This window comes from Nerophis ophidion, linkage group LG01, assembly GCF_033978795.1.
Source record: "Nerophis ophidion isolate RoL-2023_Sa linkage group LG01, RoL_Noph_v1.0, whole genome shotgun sequence".
NCBI classification, from domain to species: domain Eukaryota; kingdom Metazoa; phylum Chordata; class Actinopteri; order Syngnathiformes; family Syngnathidae; genus Nerophis; species Nerophis ophidion.
The window spans coordinates 12,022,311-12,040,056 of NC_084611.1; the positions used below are offsets into that span (position 1 = coordinate 12,022,311).

Below are 17,746 nucleotides of genomic sequence, written 5' to 3' on the forward strand. Positions count from 1 at the left end.
GCAGTCTGATAGTTTATATATCAATGATGAAATATTAACATTGCAATACATGCCAATACGTTCCCTCAATCGTGTTGATTGAGGGAACCCCTCATGAAACAGTTCTGTAGAGATGAAGTATCCATCCATCATCTTCCGCTTATCCGAGGTCGGGTCGCGGGGGCAACAGCCTAAGCAGGGAAACCCAGACTTCCCTTTTCCCAGCCACTTCGTCTAGCTCTTCCCGGAGGATCCCGATGCGTTCCCAGGCCAGCCGGGAGACATAGTCTTCCCAACGTGTCCTGGGTCTTCCCCGTGGCCTCCTACCAGCTGGACGTGCCCTAAACACCTCCCTAGGGAGGCGTTCGGGTGGCATCCTGACCAGATGCCCGAACCACCTCATCTGGCTCCTCTCGATGTGAAGGAGCAGCGGCTTTACTTTGAGTTCCTCCCGGATGGCAGAGCTTCTCACCCTATCTCTAAGGGAGAGCCCCGCCACACGGCGGAGGAAACTCATTTCGGCCGCTTGCACCCGTGATCTTATCCTTTCGGTCATGACCCAAAGCTCATGACCATAGGTGAGGATTGGAACGTAGATCGACCGGTAAATTGAGAGCTTTGCCTTCCGGCTCAGCTCCTTCTTCACCACAACGGATCGGTACAACGTCCGCATTACTGAAGACGCCGCACCGATCCGCCTGTCGATCTCACGATCCACTCTTCCCTTACTCGTGAACAAGACTCCCAGGTACTTGAACTCCTCCACTTGGGGCAGGGTCTCCTCCCCAACCCGGAGATGGCATTCCACCCTTTTCCGCACTAGATGAAGTAGTCTTGTGATTTTTCCCACACCTACATATTGCGCTCTACCACGGTATCGAGCACTATTCTCTGGATAATCCAATCAAGACATATATATATATATATATATATATATATATATATATATATATATATATATATATATACACACATCATCATAGGTACACTTCAACTGTGAGAGACAGAATGTGAAGAATAAAATCCAGGAATTCACATTGTAGGAATTTTTAAGAATTTATTTGTAAATTAAGGTGGAAAATAAGTATTTGGGCAACCATTCAAAGCTCTCACTGATGGAAGGAGGTTTTGGCTCAAAATCTCACGATACATGGCCCCATTCATTCTTTCCTTAACACGGATCAATCGTCCTGTCCCTTTAGCAGAAAAACAGCCCCAAAGCATGATGTTTCCACCCCCATGCTTCACAGTAGGTATGGTGTTCTTGGGATGCAACTCAGTATTCTTCTTCCTCCAAACACGACGAGTTGAGTTTATACCAAAATGGATACATGGATGATACTGCAGAGGATTGGGAGAATGTCATGTGGTCAGATGAAACCGAAATAGATCAAGTATGACACATCGAATGGACCTGCTATCCCCGTTTAAATAAGAAAATCTCATTTCAGTCGGCCTTTAATAGTCAGCTGTAAGTCACAGTTTTGTTTCCAGTGTGAAAAACACCCTCGCTATCTCACTTCCTCTTTCTGCAAAAGTGAGCTGGACGTCAAATACAGTCTTTTGTTTTTAATTGATCGAATACAACGTTGACAAAATGCTTTTTTCACCAGTTGCCAATTTGATAAAAAAAAAATAAAAAAATAAAAGTCATTCCACGCCGTCACTGGTGCTTCCTGACGAAGGACAGGTACTCGTTGACGTCATCCGGGGAGCCCACCACGAAGGGCACCCGCTGATGGATGGCCTTTGGCTGCACCTCCAGGACCCTCTGGGTGCCCGTGGAGGCCAGGCCTCCCGCCTGCTCCACCAGGAACGCGATGGGATTGCACTCGTACAGCAGCCTCAGCTAGCCAGGAGAGAAAAAAAAGGGATAATTAACAATGTTCTGGAGTGCATGAGAAAGCGTAACTAAAAATGTAGCTTGTCATAATCACGTTTTTCCATTTTTTTAAGAGTATTTACTGGATTCTTGCGCGATTTGAATGGTATACATTTAGCCGACGATGCCACAAATTCGACAGCAACAAGCACACAAAGTTTCTCACAAGTATCGTTATCACCGGAGCACAAGGAATAGCTATACATTAGGCTTGCGCAATACAGACTATATGAGTCAGACTTGGACAAATTAAGGCCCGTGGGCCACATGCGGGCCGTTAAGCTTTTCAATCTGGCCCGCCGGACATCCATCCATCCATTTTCTACCGCTTGTCCCTCTCATTTGGTGCTAAGTTGACCGAGACATTATGAAACGTTCTTAAAGAAAATACCGTTTGCTGTCATTTGCCATGTTTAGTGAAGGGAGCGAGGGCATTCCTGCCAACATTTGCATTTCAATTTATGGGAAATGTCTCAGCAAAAATAAAAAATAAATAAAAATCAAAGCTAAATCAGTTAAAAAAACAAAAAAAAGACATGAGCTTGAACGCCCCGTCTCTTGTGTTATTGGTTAGTGTTATAACCACTGAGTTAAGGGCTGCATTGATCAATCAAATAAATCCAATAATTTGATTAGAAAAAAGCTTAGATTCTTATTCTATTTTTTTGCTTAATGAGTGTAAACAATACACATTTATAAAATCCAGACTGCATAAAAGAAGGTAAAACAAGTTGAAGAGAAGGCAATAGAAGTTAACTAAAGGTAAAAGAAGGGGGAAAGGGTAAATAGAAGGTAAAATTAGTAAACGAAAGGTAAATGTAAGGTGAAAGAAGGAATATAGAAGGGAAAAGAGGAAATAAGAGGTGAAGAAGGTTAAAAAAAGGTAAATTGAGGGTAAAACAAGGTAAATAGAGAGCTAAAAGAATAGATAATTGAAAGATAAAGTTAGTAAATAAAAGGGTAAAATAAGGCTATTAAAATATAAAATAATGGAAATAAAAGGTGAAAGAACATAAAATAAAATAAAATTGAATAAGATACGTAAAAGATGAAATAGGGTAAATAGAAGGTAATAGAAGAAAAAAAAGGTAAATATAGAGCTAAGAGAAGATGAATAAAAGGGAAAATTAGTAAATAAAAGGGTAAAATAAGGTTATTAAAAGATAAAATTATGGAAATTAAAGGTAAATAAAAGGTGAAAGAAGATAAATAAAAGAAAATTCAATAAGATAAGAAATAAGGTAATAGAAGAAAAAAAGGTCTAAAAAGTACATAAAAGGTAAAAAAAGATAAATAAAAGGTAAATAGAAGGTAAAATCAGTTAATAAAAAGTAAAATGAAGTAAACAAAAGGTAATAGAAAAAAATAAAAGGGAAAATATGGTAAATAAAAGGTAAAATAAGATAGAGGGTTAAATTCGTGCAAAGTTAAAAAGAAGATAAATAAAATAAAACAAGATACATAAGGGACAAAATGAGGTAAATAGAAGGTAATAAAAGAAAAATATAACGTCATATAAAAGATAAACAAAAGGTAGATAAGATAAATAAAAGGTAAAATAAGTAAACAAAAATGATAAAAGGTAAATAGAAGGTACAAGCAGTTAATAAAAAGTAAAATAAAGTAAACAAAAGGTAATAGAAAAAATAAAGTAAACAAAAGATAATAGAAAAAAATAAAAGGTAAAATATGGTAAATAAAAGGTAAAATAAGATAAATAGAGGGTTAAACTAGTGCAAAGTTAAAAAGAAGATAAATAAAATAAGATACATAAGGGACAAAATAAGGTAAATAGAAGGTAATAAAAGAAAAATATAACATCATATAAAAGATAAACAAAAGGTAGATAAGATAAATAAAAGGTAAAATAAGTAAACAAAAATGATAAAAGGTAAATAGAAGGTACAAGCAGCTAATAAAAAGTAAAATAAAGTAAACAAAAGGGAATAGAAAAAAATAAAAGGTAAAATAAGGTAAAAATAGTGCCAAGTAAAAAAAGGTAAATTAAAGGTAATAGGCGGAATATAAAGGGTAAAATAGGTTAAATAGAAGATAAATAAGAGATAAATAAAAGGTAAATAAGTTAAATAGAAGAAAAAAGAATTTGGAAGGTAAGAGACGACGAAAGAAAGTCAATAGAAAGTAAAATAAGGTAAACATAAAAGGTTAATAAAATATTAAATAAGTTAAATAGAAGATGATAAAAAGCTACGTAGAAGGCAAAATAGGTTATATGGAAGGTAAATAAAATGTAAAAAAGGTAATATAGAAGGTAAACCGAAGGTCATGAGGTTCATGGTAAGTACAAAAAAAATTATTTTCAATTATTTTCCTTAAAGTACACATTTGTGCCTATAAAATGTGTTTTAGCCGATTAATCCAACAAACTAATCGATAGATTACTCAATGACTAAAATAATCGATAGCTGCATCCCTATACTGTGCTAGCTATTAAAAAAAAAAGTGTATTTTTATTTTTTTCCGTATGATAAAATGAGTTGGGATTACTAACTAAAACGTTGGAAATATCTTACTATGAACTTTTGCACTTGTCCCCAAAATGTCTGCGCGTGCCTGAAGCCAGTTTGTGAGGGCAGCGTTTCCAACTGAAAAACCGGATCAAAACCGTTTTACGGGAAGCTGAAAAGTGCGTTTGAAAAGTAGGTCTGAACACATCCTTTATGTGGCGATGACTTGTCTGAGTCCCATAGTTTCACTTCTTCTTCTGTTTCTCTTTCTGTCTTACAGATAGCGCTGCTGTGTCACTGCTGGCCCGCTAGAAAGTAAAACTGTTCCTCAGAGTCCACCTGGCCGGAACGTTCTGAAGTCTCAACAGACTGGCAGAAGGTGACGGGGTTTTTTTCCGTTGAATATTTAGAACAGGGGTAGGGAACCTATGGCTCTAGAGCCGGATGTGGCTCTTTCGATGACTTCATCTGGCTCGTCAGATAAATCTTAGCTGATATTGCTTAACACAGAGGTGTCCAAAGTGCGGCCCGCGTGTCATTTTTTAACGGCCCCACGGCACATTTTAAGAATACAATTTAAAAAAAAAATTAAAAACATAAAAAGTGGTATAAAAGAGCAAACAGGTGAAATGTAACAAGAAATTGTTGCAATGTTTACTCTTATAACACAAAGCTGCCATGCAGGCTGTTTCTTTCTTTAAAAAATAATAATGAATCAAAATCAATGTCATTTTGAATTATTGACCTATTCAAGGCTTTGATTACATCACATTAAATATATCACTTTGAGATATTTTTTGGCATATTTTGTGTTTTGGCATATAAAAAACTGAGCTGTTTTTTTTTTTTTTTTTTTAAGAAGGGCCTAAAACAAACAAACAAAACATTAACAACAATAAAACTTGAAATTGACGGACATATCTGAAGTTGATCTCGAGATTATTGTGCTAAAAGTAAACGGTAAATAAAATGTATGATTTATTTTTTTAACACTTTAATAAGTAGGACAGTTTTGGATCCCCAATTATTTTAGTGTGATTTGTTTTTAAGTGTCATTGCTCAAAAAATAATAATGAATCAAAATCCAAAATTAAGGCACCAATTATTATATAATCTCAAATATTCCGCCTAAAGAAGTTATTGGCTGAAAATATTGCATATTTTGTGTTTTTTCCATTTTTTTTTTTAATGTTGATCTAGAGCAGGGGTGCCCATTACGTCGATCGCGAGCTACCAGTCGACCACGGGGGGTGTGTCAGTCGATCTCCAGCCAGGCTTTTGAAAAAAATAGACCTAAAAATTAGTGATCATCAATCTTCACCAAGACGTCACTTAAATGACATTCACGGTACCGGAGGGTCTTGTGAGATGACGCTGGCTGCTGCAAGATCATTATTATGAAAATATGACCGAGAGGAAGGCGAGAAACACTTTTTATTTCAACAGACTCTTGCGCCGTACCTTCCGTCAAAACTCTAAAGGCCGACTGCACATTTCCTATCTTCACAATAAAAGCCCTGCTTCATGCTGCCTGCGCTAACTAAATACAGAGTCTCGGAAAACTGGCGTGCACAAGCGATCCCTCAGAAAGCTGGCGTGCACATCACTTGTGCACGCTAGCTTTCCGAGACTCTTATTTTGCTAGCGCAGGCAGCATGAAGCAGGGCTTTTATTGTGAAGATAGGAAATGTGCAGTCGGCCTTTAGAGTTTTGACGGAAGGGACGGCGCGAAAGTCTGTTGAAATAAAAAGTGTTTCTCGCCTTCCTCGCTGTCATTTTTTCATAATAATGAACTGGCAGCAGCCAGCGTCATCTCACAAGACCCTCGGGTGCCGTGAATGTCAATCAAGCAAGCTACGGAATTTGCCGCCAATGTTTTTCTTGTAAAGTGTGTGGAAGCTGGATGAATTAGGTGCCAAAAACCAACCACTTTCATGTGGTATTGTACAGAAAGGACAACTTTTTTTCTCCTCCATTTGAAAATGTGGGCGTTATCATCATTACTGTCTGATTCCAATCAATGCAAGTCATCAGAATCAGGTAATACACCAACTTATATTCTTGTCTTTGTGAAAGAAAGACATCTATATGTGTTACACATGCTTGTATTATCATTAAACACATTTAACTTGTTTACAAAAGTGTCTCTTTCATAAATAAATAAATATAAATGATATATATAAATGAGGTAGATCCCCTCGAGTTGGTCAATTGAAAAGTAGCTCGCCTGCAGAAAAAGTGTGGGCACCCCTGATCTAGAGATTTAAAACTTGCATAATAATAAAAATTATAATACTGAATAATGACACATTTTTAATATTTTTTTTGGACCAAAATCCTTTGGGGTCCCTGGGCTCATAACTGAGTGGAGGCCTAAATGTATATTTTTTTATACATATATTGTATTGATTTTTAAAATAAAAATTATGAAAATGGCCCCTGCTTGCTTTGATTTTTCAGTGGAAAAAGTTTGGACACCCCTGGCTTAACAGGATAATTATGAATAATTCCGCTGGTAATCACAGTGCTAAAAATACCGTTCAAAATATAAAACATTCTCATGCATTTTATCCATCCGTCCGTTTTCTACCAGACTTGTTCAAGAAGTCGCATTAATGGTAAGAAGTATTTGATTTATTATTGGTTAACTTCAGAATAAGAGTGTTATCAAAAAGAATAGGAGATTTATTATATTCTAAACATGGTCTTACTTAAAAATGCACACATTTAGTTGTATTCAGTGTTAAAAAATATTATATGGAAATACATTTTAAAATATTTGGCTTTCATGGCTCTTTCAGGCAAAAAGGTTCCCGACCCCTGATTTAGAAAGTTGTGTATTTTTATCCAAAAATAAGAACTGTATTTTTTAAAATAAGTACGATCAGTTGTGCTCATAACACATGCAAGGCGGCTTCCTCACCTTTCCTTCCGGGCTCTTCTCATTGGCCGGGTACAGGAAGATGCCCCCGTAGGTGATGGTGCGGTGGACGTCGGACACCATGGAGCCCACGTAGCGAGCGCCGTACGGGGAGCTGCCGTCCTGCAGGAAGGTACAAGATATAGGAAAATACGGGAACATCTAAGCACACTAACCCTATAAGAGCTGTGTAGGAAAAGTAATAATACTAAACATAATACAATCAAAAGGTTCATGTAAGCGGCAAGGCCGAAAACCACCATTGTATTCCCAAGCCCTTTTGATCCCTCAGGCGGTACCGCATCAAAAACCAGACATAAGTGTGTAAAGGATATCGTGGCGTAGTGGGTAGAGCGGCCATGCCAGAAACCTGAGAGTTGCAGGTTCGCTTCCCACCTATTGACATCCCCCAAAAAAATCGCTGCTGTTGTGTCCTTGGGCAGGACACTTCACCCTTTGCCCCCGGTGCCGCTCACACTGGTGAATGAATGATGAATGAATGATTGGCGGTGGTCGGAGGGGCCGTAGGTGCAAACTGGAAGCCACGCTTCCGTCAGTCTACCCCAGGGCAGCTGTGGCTACTGATGTAGCTTACCACCACCAGGTGTGAATGAATGATGGGTTCCCACTCCTCTGTGAGCGCTTTGAGTATCTAACAATAGAAAAGCGCGATATAAATCTAATCCATTATTATTATTATCATCGCCACATGGGCTCAGGAGCACTTCAGAAAACCACTGTCTGTGACCGCAGTTTGTCGCTACACCTGTAAGTGCGAGTTAAAACTCCACTGAGCCAAGCAAAAGACATGTATCAACAACACCCAGAATCTCAGCTGGCTGAGATGAACTGAGGTAAAGTGGAAAAGTGTGTCACTACCATGAATTGATTAACGTGGACCCCGACTTAAACAAGTTGAAAAACTTATTCGGGTGTTACCATTTAGTCGTCAATTGTACAGAATATGTACTGTACTGTGCAATCTACTAATAAAAGTATCAATCCACTGGATGTGAATTCTCCCTGCCCACTGGGTGTGAGTTTTCCTTGCCCTTTTGTGGGTTCTTCCGAGGATGTCGTAGTCGTAATGGTTTGTGCAGTCCTTTGAGACATTTGTGATTTAGGGCTATAGAAAAACAACATTGATTGATTGATTGATTGATGGACACCCCTGCTTATTTCAGCAATCCATTATTATTATCGCCACATGGGCTCAGGAGCACTTCAAAAAACCACTGTCTGTGACCGCAGTTCGTCGCTACACCTGTAAGTGCGAGTTAAAACTCCACTGAGCCAAGCGAAAGACATGTATCAACAACACCCAGAATATCAGCTGGCTTCGCTGAACTCGAGCTCATCTAAGATGGACTGAGGTAAAGTGGAAAAGTGTTCTGTGGTCTGACGAATTGTTTTTGGGGATGTCATGTCCCCCGGACCAAAGAGGAAAATAATTATCCGGACTGTTATAGGCGCATAGTGGAAAAGCCAGCATCTGTGATGTATGGGGGTGTTTTAGTGCCCAAAGGCATGGGGTAACTTACACATCTGTGAAGGGACCATTAATGCCGAAAGGTACACACAGGTTTTGGAGCAACATATGTTGCCATCTTTTTCTGTGGACGGGACTCTCGCTGCTGTCTTGGATCCGCTTTGAACTGAACTCTCGCGGCTGTGTTGGAGCCACTATGGATTGAACTTTCACGGTATCATGTTAGACCCGCTCGACATCCATTGCTTTCGGTCCCCTAGAGGGGGGGGGGGGGGGTTTGCCCACATCTGAGGTCCTCTCCAAGGTTTCTCATAGTCAGCATTGTCACTGGCGTCCCACTGGGTGTGAGTTTTCCTTGCCCTTTTGTGGGTTCTTCCGAGGATGTCGTAGTCATAATGGTTTGTACAGTCCTTTGAGACATTTGTGATTTAGGGCTATATAAATAAACATTGATTGATTGATTGATTGATTGATGGACACCCCTGCTTATTTCAGCAAGACAATGCCCAGCCAGGTGTTACAACAGCGTGGCTTCATAGTAAAAGAGACCGGCCTGCCTGTAGCCCAAACCTGTCTACCATTGAAAATTTGTGGCACAATATGAAGCCTAAAATACCACAATGGACTGTTGAACAACTTAAGCTGTGCCCCAAGCAAGAATTGGAAATAATTCCACCTGGAAAGCTTCAAAAATTGGTCTCTTCAGTTCCCAAACGTTTACTGGGTGTTGTTAAAAGGAAAAGCCATGCAACACAGTGGTAAAAATGCCCTTGTGCCAACTTTTTTGCAATGAGTTGCTGCCATTAAATTCTAAAATATCAAGTTTCTCAGTTCGAATATTAAATATCTTGTCTTTGCAGTCTATTCAATTGAATACAAGTTGAAAATGATTGGCAAATCATTGTATTCTGTTTTTATTTACCATTTACACAACGTGCCAACTTCACTGGTTTTGTATTATATCTGCTTACTATATAAAGTGTATGGATGGATGAATTTATATAGAAGAATATAATAATAGGAGTCTTGTTCACGAGTGAGGGAAGAATAGAACGCAAGATTGGTGCAGCGTCGAACAGTGATGAGGTCACTGTAGCGGTCTGTTGTGGTGAAGAAGGAGCTGAGCCAGAAGGCGAAGCTCTCGATTTACCGGTCAGTCTACAGTCCTACTTAGGTGGCGAATACAAGCTTCAGAAACGAGTCTCGTCCGCAGGATGTCTGGGATCCCCCTCAGAGATAGGGTGTGGAACTCGGTCATCCAGGAGAGACTCCGAGTAGTCGGGAGGAGCCAGCTGAGATGGCTCGATTATCTACTACGGGTGCCTCCCTGGTGAGGTGTTTTGGGCGGGCCGAGGACACGTTGGATGGATTATGTCTCACAGCTGGACTGAGAACGCCTCGGTGTCCCCTGCCCTGCGGAATTAGAGGATGAGGCCGGAGACAGGGAAGTCTGGGCATCTCTGCTTAGACTGCAGCCCCCGCATCCTGGACTCTGATAAGCGGTTGGACAATCAATGGATGTATGGATGGATGAATATCCATCCATCCATTTTCTACCGTTTGTCCCTTTTTGGGGTCGCTGGAGCCTATCTCAGCTGCATTCGGGCGGAAAGTGGGGTACACCCTGGACAAGTCGCCACCTCATCGCAGGGATGGATGAATATAATAATACAAAATATTACCCCCCCAAAAAATTGATAATCTGTTATGAGGTGGCGACTTGTCCAGGGTGTACCCTGCCTTTCACCAAAATGCATCTGGGATAGGCTCCAGCCAAGCGGTACAAATATGATGTTTGGATATTCAATAATATATTATCCCCAAAAATATGTTGAAGTCTATTGGGAAAAACTGTGAATTAAACCATCCATCCATCCATTTTCTACCGCTTATTTCTTTTGTGGTCGCGGGGGGCGCTGGTGCCTATCGCAGCTATGATCGGGTGGAAGGCGGTGTACACCCTGGACAAGTCGCCAGCTATTCGCAGGGATGGATTAATATAATAATACAAAAATATTTAAAAACATTTTTTTGATAACCTGTTATGACGTGGCAACTTGTCCAGGATGTACACTGCCTTTCACCAGAATGCAGCTGGGATAGGCTCCAGTCAAGCGGTAAAAAATGATGTGTGGATATTCAATTAATATGTTACCCCCCAAAAATAGTCCATCCATCCATTTCCTACCGCTTATTCGCTTTGGGGTCGCGAGGGCGCTGGTGCCTAGCTCAGCTACAATCGGGCGGAAGGCGGTGTACACCCTGGACAAGTCGCCACCTCATCGCAGGGATGGATGAATATATCCATCTATCCATCCATCCATCCATTTTCTACCGCTGAGGTGGCGACTTGTCCAGGGTGTACCCTGCCTTTCACCCGAATCCAGCTGGGATAGGCTCCAGCCAAGCGGTAGAAAAATGATGTATGGATATTCAGTAATATATTACCCCAAAAAATATGTTGACGTCTATTGGGAAAAACTGTAAATTAAACCATCCATTTTCTACCGCTTATTCCCTTTGGAGTAGGGGGGGCGCTGGTGCCTACCTCAGCTGCATTCGGGTGGAAAGTGGGTTACACCCTGGACAAGTCGCCACCTCATCGCAGGGATGGATGAATATGATAATACAAAAATATTACAAAAAAAAAATAATTAAATCTGTTATGAGGTGGCGACTTGTCCAGGGTGCACCATGCCTTTCACCCGAATCCAGCTGGGATAGGCTCCAGCCAAGCGGTAGAAAAATGATGTATGGATATTCAGTAATGTATTACCCCAAAAAATATGTTAAAGTCTATTGGGAAAAACTGTAAATTAAACCATCCATCCATTTTCTACCGCTTGTTCCCTTTGGGGTCGCGGGGGGGCGCTGGTGCCTATCACAGCTACAATCGGGCGGAAGGCGGGGTACACCCTGGACAAGTCGCCCCCTATTCGCAGGAATGGATGAATATAATAATACAAAAATATTACAAAAAAAAAAAAATTCAATCTGTTATGAGGTGGCGACTTGTCCAGGGTGTACCCTGCCTTTCACCCGAATCCAGCTGTGATAGGCTCCAGCCAAGCGGTAAAAAATGATGTATGGATATTCAATTAATATGTTACCCCCCAAAAATATGTTAAAGTCTATTGGGAAAAACTGTAAATTAAACCATCCATCCATCCATTTTTTACCTCTTATTCCCTTTGGGATCGCGGGGGCGCTGGCGCCTATCTCAGCTACAATCGGGCGGAAGGCGGGGTACACCCTGGACAAGTCGCCACCTATTCGCAGGGATGGATGATTATAATACAAAAATATTACAAAAAAAAAAAAATTCAATCTGTTATGAGGGGGCGACTTGTCCAGGGTGTACACTGCCTTTCACCCAAATGCAGCTATGATAGGCTCCAGCCAAGCGGTAGAAAAATTATTTAAGGATATTCAATAATATCTTACTCCAAAAAATATGTTAAAGTCTATTGGGAAAAACTGTAAATTAAACCATCCATCCATCCATCCATTTCCTACCGCTTATTCCCTTTGGGGTCGCGTGGGGCGCTGGTGCCTATCGCAGCTACAATCGGGCGGAAGGCGGGATACACCCTGGACAAGTCGCTACCTTATCGCAGGGAGGGATGGATGAATACATCCATCCATCCATTTCCTACCGCTTATTCCCTTTGGGGTCGCTGGTGCCTATCTCAGCTGCATTCGGGCGGAAGGCGGGATACACCTTGGACAATTCGCCACCTCATCGCAGGGATGGATGAATATAACAATACAAAAATATTACTAAAAAAAAAAAAAAATCAGTCTGTTATGAGGTGGCGACTTGTCCAGGGTGTACCCTGCCTTTCACCCAAATCCAGCTGTGATAGGCTCCAGCCAAGCGGTAGAAAAATGATGTATGGATATTCAGTAATATATTACCCCAAAAAATATGTTAAAGTCTATTGGGAAAAACTGCAATTTTCAATATGTTATACATATAAAACACATCTAGAGGAAAGAAAACATAAACTATAAAAATTAAATATAATATTTAAAAAAGAGTGCAAAAATTATGTATATCGAAATAAAATATATTTAAAATCTGTTTTGATTTGACTATATTTTACTAAGCATAGTAAATAGAGTAAAAAGGGGTTAAAAAAATGATTAACATGCACTTATTGGATAGCATAGATGTGCCTAATGAAGCGTCCAGTGTGTGGGTGTGTGTCTGTCAATGTCTAAATAAGGTCCTGCGTGTGTTTACGCCTCCATTATACCACATCAGCTTTTTTTTTTTTTTTTTTTTTTAATGCATGAACGCATTCATGAGCTTCTTATTTTTCCATGACCTGACATTAAAAATGTTACGAACGCTGTGAGGTAGGAGGAAGGAGCCGGCTCGGGTCATGTCGAGGCAAAGCTGCTGAGAACAAATCCAAACAACAAACCGATCAAAGTCCACCGTCAAGGCCCGGTAAACAAACCCCCCCGGCCCCACAAAGCACAACAGAGCAGTCAGTAAAGAACTCCCCAGACTACTATTGGATTGTTGTGTTTGTATTTTTCTGCATCGTAACCTAGTAATAAGTGTGAAATAGGACTTCAAGGTCATTTCGGAAGTGTGACAAGTTTGTGATAGATAACACCGCACTGAGCTGCCACGTGTGCTGCCTGAGTCACGTCGCAGGCATCAAACGGGAAGACTCAACTTGTGTTCTGTTTCCTGAAAGGCACTGGCATTGTGCAACGTACAGTAGATTTTTTTTTTTTTTTTACAAGACACACACACACACACACGCACACCCCGAGGGCCAACTGTGGATGAATGAGACAATGGAAAAAGTACTGACGGCAGTAGTTAAGTCCACATAAAAAAAAAAAGTAAAAAATCTTCCTGGTTATTTATGAAATATCTGTATGTTTATTGGCAATAAAGACAATATATATATAATGATAATAATCAATCAATCAATCAATGTTTACTTATATAGCCCTAAATCACTAGTGTCTCAAAGGGCTGCACAAACCACAACACAAACCACTACGACATCCTCGGTAAGCCCACATAAGGGCAAGGAAAACTCACACCCAGTGGGACGTCGGTGACAATGATGACTATGAGAACCTTGGAGAGGAGGAAAGCAATGGATGTCGAGCGGGTCTAACATGATACTGTGAAAGTTCAATCCATAATGGATCCACACAGTCGCGAGAGTCCAGTCCAAAGCGGATCCGACACAGCAGCGAGAGTCCCGTTCACAGCGGAGCCAGCAGGAAACCATCCCAAGCGGAGGCGGATCAGCAGCGCGGGGATGTCCCCAGCCGATACACAGGCAAGCAGTACATGGCCACCGGATCGGACCGGACCCCCTCCACAAGAGAAAAAGAAAAGAAACGGCAGATCAACTGGTCTAAAAAGGGAGTCTATTTAAAGGCTAGAGTATACAAATGAGTTTTAAGGTGAGACTTGAATGCTTCTACTGAGGTAATAATAAAGTAAATTGCATACCTTTTTAAACTTAAATAGTATCCAATATTGCAGCAAATATTACAGTATGTTGTCATACTTTCCAAACATATGTTGTCTAAATAAAAATAAATACTTAAATATCTGCTTGACTTATGAATTTACAGCAATTTACCCATCTAATTAATAAAAATAATACATTTTACTGTGTTCTTTACAGCATATTACTGTAAATTGAAAAAAAACTGCCTTTTTAAAATAATTCTAATTCTGTTGACTGAGCTGACGTATTTTTACTGCAAATCTTGTTCTTAACGGGGTATTACTGTATATGCAAAAAACGGTAATTTTTATTTTCATCCTTCCAGCGATCTTTTTCCGAGGTCCGGTCGCGGGGGCAGCAGCCTAAGCAGGAAAGCCCAGACTATCCTCTCCCCAGCCACTTCGTCCAGCTCTTCCCGGGGAATCCCGAGGTGTTCCCAGGCCAGCCGGGGGACATAGTCTTCCCAACGTGTCCTGGGTCTTCCCCGTGGCCTCCTACCGGTCGGACGTGCTTGAAACACCTCCCTAGGGAGGCGTTCGGGTGACATCCTGACCAGATGCCCGAACCACCTCATCTGGCTCCTCTCCATGTGGAGGAGCAGCCGCTTTACTCTGACCTCCTCCTGGATGACAGAGCTTCTCAGCCTCTCTCTAAAAGGAGAGACCCGCAACCCGGCGTAGAAAACTAATTTCGGCCGCTTGTACCCGTGATCTTGTCCTTTCGGTCATAACCCAAAGCTCATGACCATAGGTGAGGATGGGTAAATTGAGAGCTTTGCCTTCCGGCTCAGCTCCTTCTTCACCACAACGTATCGATACAACGTCCGCATTACTGAAGACGCCGCACCGATCCGCCTGTCGACCTCACGATCCACTCTTCCCTCACTCGTGAACTCCGAGGTACTTGAACTCCTCCACTTGGGGCAGGGTCTCCTCCCCAACCCGGAGATGGCACGCCACCCTTTTGTATGGTTTGCAAAAACCATTGGTTTTTTTAGTCAATATGACAATAACGTTCTTAGAATTTCGAGATAATGTGATGAAGCAATAAAAGAATTATTCAAGTATAACTCCTAAATCATCCATCCATCTTCTTCCGCTTATCCGAGGTCGGGTCGCGGGGGCAAACGCCTAAGCAGGGAAACCCAGACTTCCCTCTCCCCAGCCACTTAGTCTAGCTCTGCCTGGGGGATCCCGAGGCGTTCCCAGGCCAGCCGGGAGACAGTCTTCCCAACGTGTCCTGGGTCTTCCCCGTGGCCTCCTACCGGTTGGACGTGCCCTAAACACCTCCCTAGGGAGGCGTTCGGGTGGCATCCAGACCAGATGCCCGAACCACCTCATCTGGCTCCTCTCGATGTGGAGAAGCAGCGGCTTTACTTTGAGTTCCTCCCGGATGACAGAGCTTCTCACCCTATCTCTAAAGGAGAGCCCCGCCACACGGCGGAGGAAACTCTTTTCGGCCGCTTGTACCCGTGATCTTATCCTTTCGGTCATAGCCCTAAGCTCATGACCATAGGTGAGGATGGGTAAACTGAGAGCTTTGCCTTCTGGCTCAGCTCCTTCTTCACCACAACGGATCAATACAGCGTCCACATTACTGAAGACGCCGCACCCATCAGCCTGTCGACCTCACCATCCACTCTTCCCTGACTCGTGAACAAGACTCCGAGGTACTTGAACTCCTCCACTTGGGGCAGTCCACCCTTTTCCGGGCGAGAACCATGGACTCGGACTTGGAGGTGCTGATTCTCACCCCAGTCGCTTCACACGATCCAGTGAGAGCTGAAGCCATCAGGACCACATCATCTGCAAAAATCAGAGACCTAATCCTGCAGCCACCAAACCAGATCCCCTCAACGCCGTGACTGCGCCTAGAAATTCTGTCCATGAACAGAATCGGTGACAAAGGACAGCCTTGGCGGAGTCCAACCCTCACTGGAAACGTGTCCGAATTACTGCCGGGAATGCGGACCAAGCTCTGAGACTGATCGTACAGGGAGCGGACCGCCACAATCGGGCAGTCCGATACCCCATACTCTCTGAGCACTCCCCACAGGTCGAATGCCTTCTCCAAGTCCACAAAGCACATGTAGACTGGTTGGACAAACTCCCATGCACCCTCAAGGACCCTGCCGAGAGTATAGAGCTGGTCCACAGTTCCACGACCAGGACAAAAACCACGCTGTTCCTCCTCAATCAATCAAAATTCATTTATATAGCCTTAAATCACTAGTGTCTCAAAGGGCTGCACAAACCACAACACAAACCACTACGACATCCTCGGTAGGCCCACATAAATCCAAGGTTCCTCTCCAGTACACCTGAATAGACCTTCCCGGAAGGCTGAGGAGGTCTACAAGGTAGTAAACTGTAAGTAGGGTAGATAATTAGTTTTATTGAATATGATCAAAGTCAAGAATGAGATCACCAATTCGGTGTTAATATTGGAGTGGTCCCCGGGTTCTTGTGGAATGGAAAACTTGGGTCCTGACGTCAAACAGATTAAGAACCCCTGCTATGTACAAGGACCCTGCAGATGGAAATTAGCCTTTTTTTGTTTTGATCCGATGGTCGGCTCATCACATATTGTAGCTTTGTTCCTATTTTCACATTCTGTTGTTTGACGTCCTTAGTTCCTGTTTTGTTCTGTCACCATGGTAGCTTTTTAGCTCATCTGCCCCTTGCGTTCTACGCACACCTGTTTTCTACTGATTACTTAAGACTGACCCTTTTGTTAGTTCATTCTCGGATCCTAATTTGCTTTCAGGCAACAGATGACTGCTTCTCTTTATATTTACTCGCTACTTTCCCGCTACGTTTCGTTTTTCCTTAGTTCTCATGCTAGTGGTTTTGTTTTCCCTTTTTGTGCCTTTGTGCCCAGTATAGTGTTTCTGTTTGTTTCCCTAGCTCTCATGCTAGCTCCTTTGGTTTGCCTTTTCTCCTTAGCACCAGTGTTTTTGTTCTAGCCTGTTTTATTAGTGAAATAAATCCTTTATTTCTTACCCCACGCTGTGTTCTTGCCCGACGCATCCACGGAGGAACAAATCCGGCATCGCTATGCCACGCAAGTCTCATATTTTTGGCTACAATCTGGCATATTAACATTTGATATGTTCATTAGTATACTATAACACATGGGTGTCAAACTTTGGCCCGCGGGCCAAATGTGGCCCGCTGTGTAATTTAATTTGGCCCTTGAGGCAATATCAATTTAGCATTAGAGCTGGCCCGCCGGTGTTATACCGCGTCGGTGCCGCTGTAACACCGCATTCACCGCTAATACTCATACTTGTCAACCCTCCTAATTTTCCCGGTAGACTCCCAAAGTTCAGTGCCCCTCCCGAAAATCTCCCGGGGCAACCATTCTCCCGAATTTCTACCGATTTCCACCTGGACAACTATATTGGGGGCGTGCGTCTAAGGCACTGCCTTTAGCGTTCTCTACAACCTGTCGTCACGTCCGCTTTTCCTCCATACTAAGAGCGTGTCACCTAATATTTGTGGCTTTTACACACAC

At 42.0% G+C, this 17,746-nt stretch overlaps 1 protein-coding gene across 2 annotated transcripts in view; it reads right to left on the reverse strand.

The window, feature by feature from the left end:
* Positions 1-1,022: 1,022 nt before the first annotated feature.
* fbp2 (fructose-1,6-bisphosphatase 2) overlaps positions 1,023-17,746 on the reverse strand; it is a 36,021-nt gene continuing 19,297 nt past the window's right edge. For both annotated transcript variants that reach the window (XM_061896072.1, XM_061896062.1), the window contains 2 exons: positions 7,253-7,372; positions 1,023-1,828 (listed from right to left, as the gene is read on the reverse strand). In XM_061896072.1, coding sequence (XP_061752056.1) covers positions 1,643-1,828; positions 7,253-7,372 — 306 coding nt within the window. In that variant the 3' untranslated portion in view covers positions 1,023-1,642. The remainder of the gene's footprint in view (positions 1,829-7,252; positions 7,373-17,746) is intronic.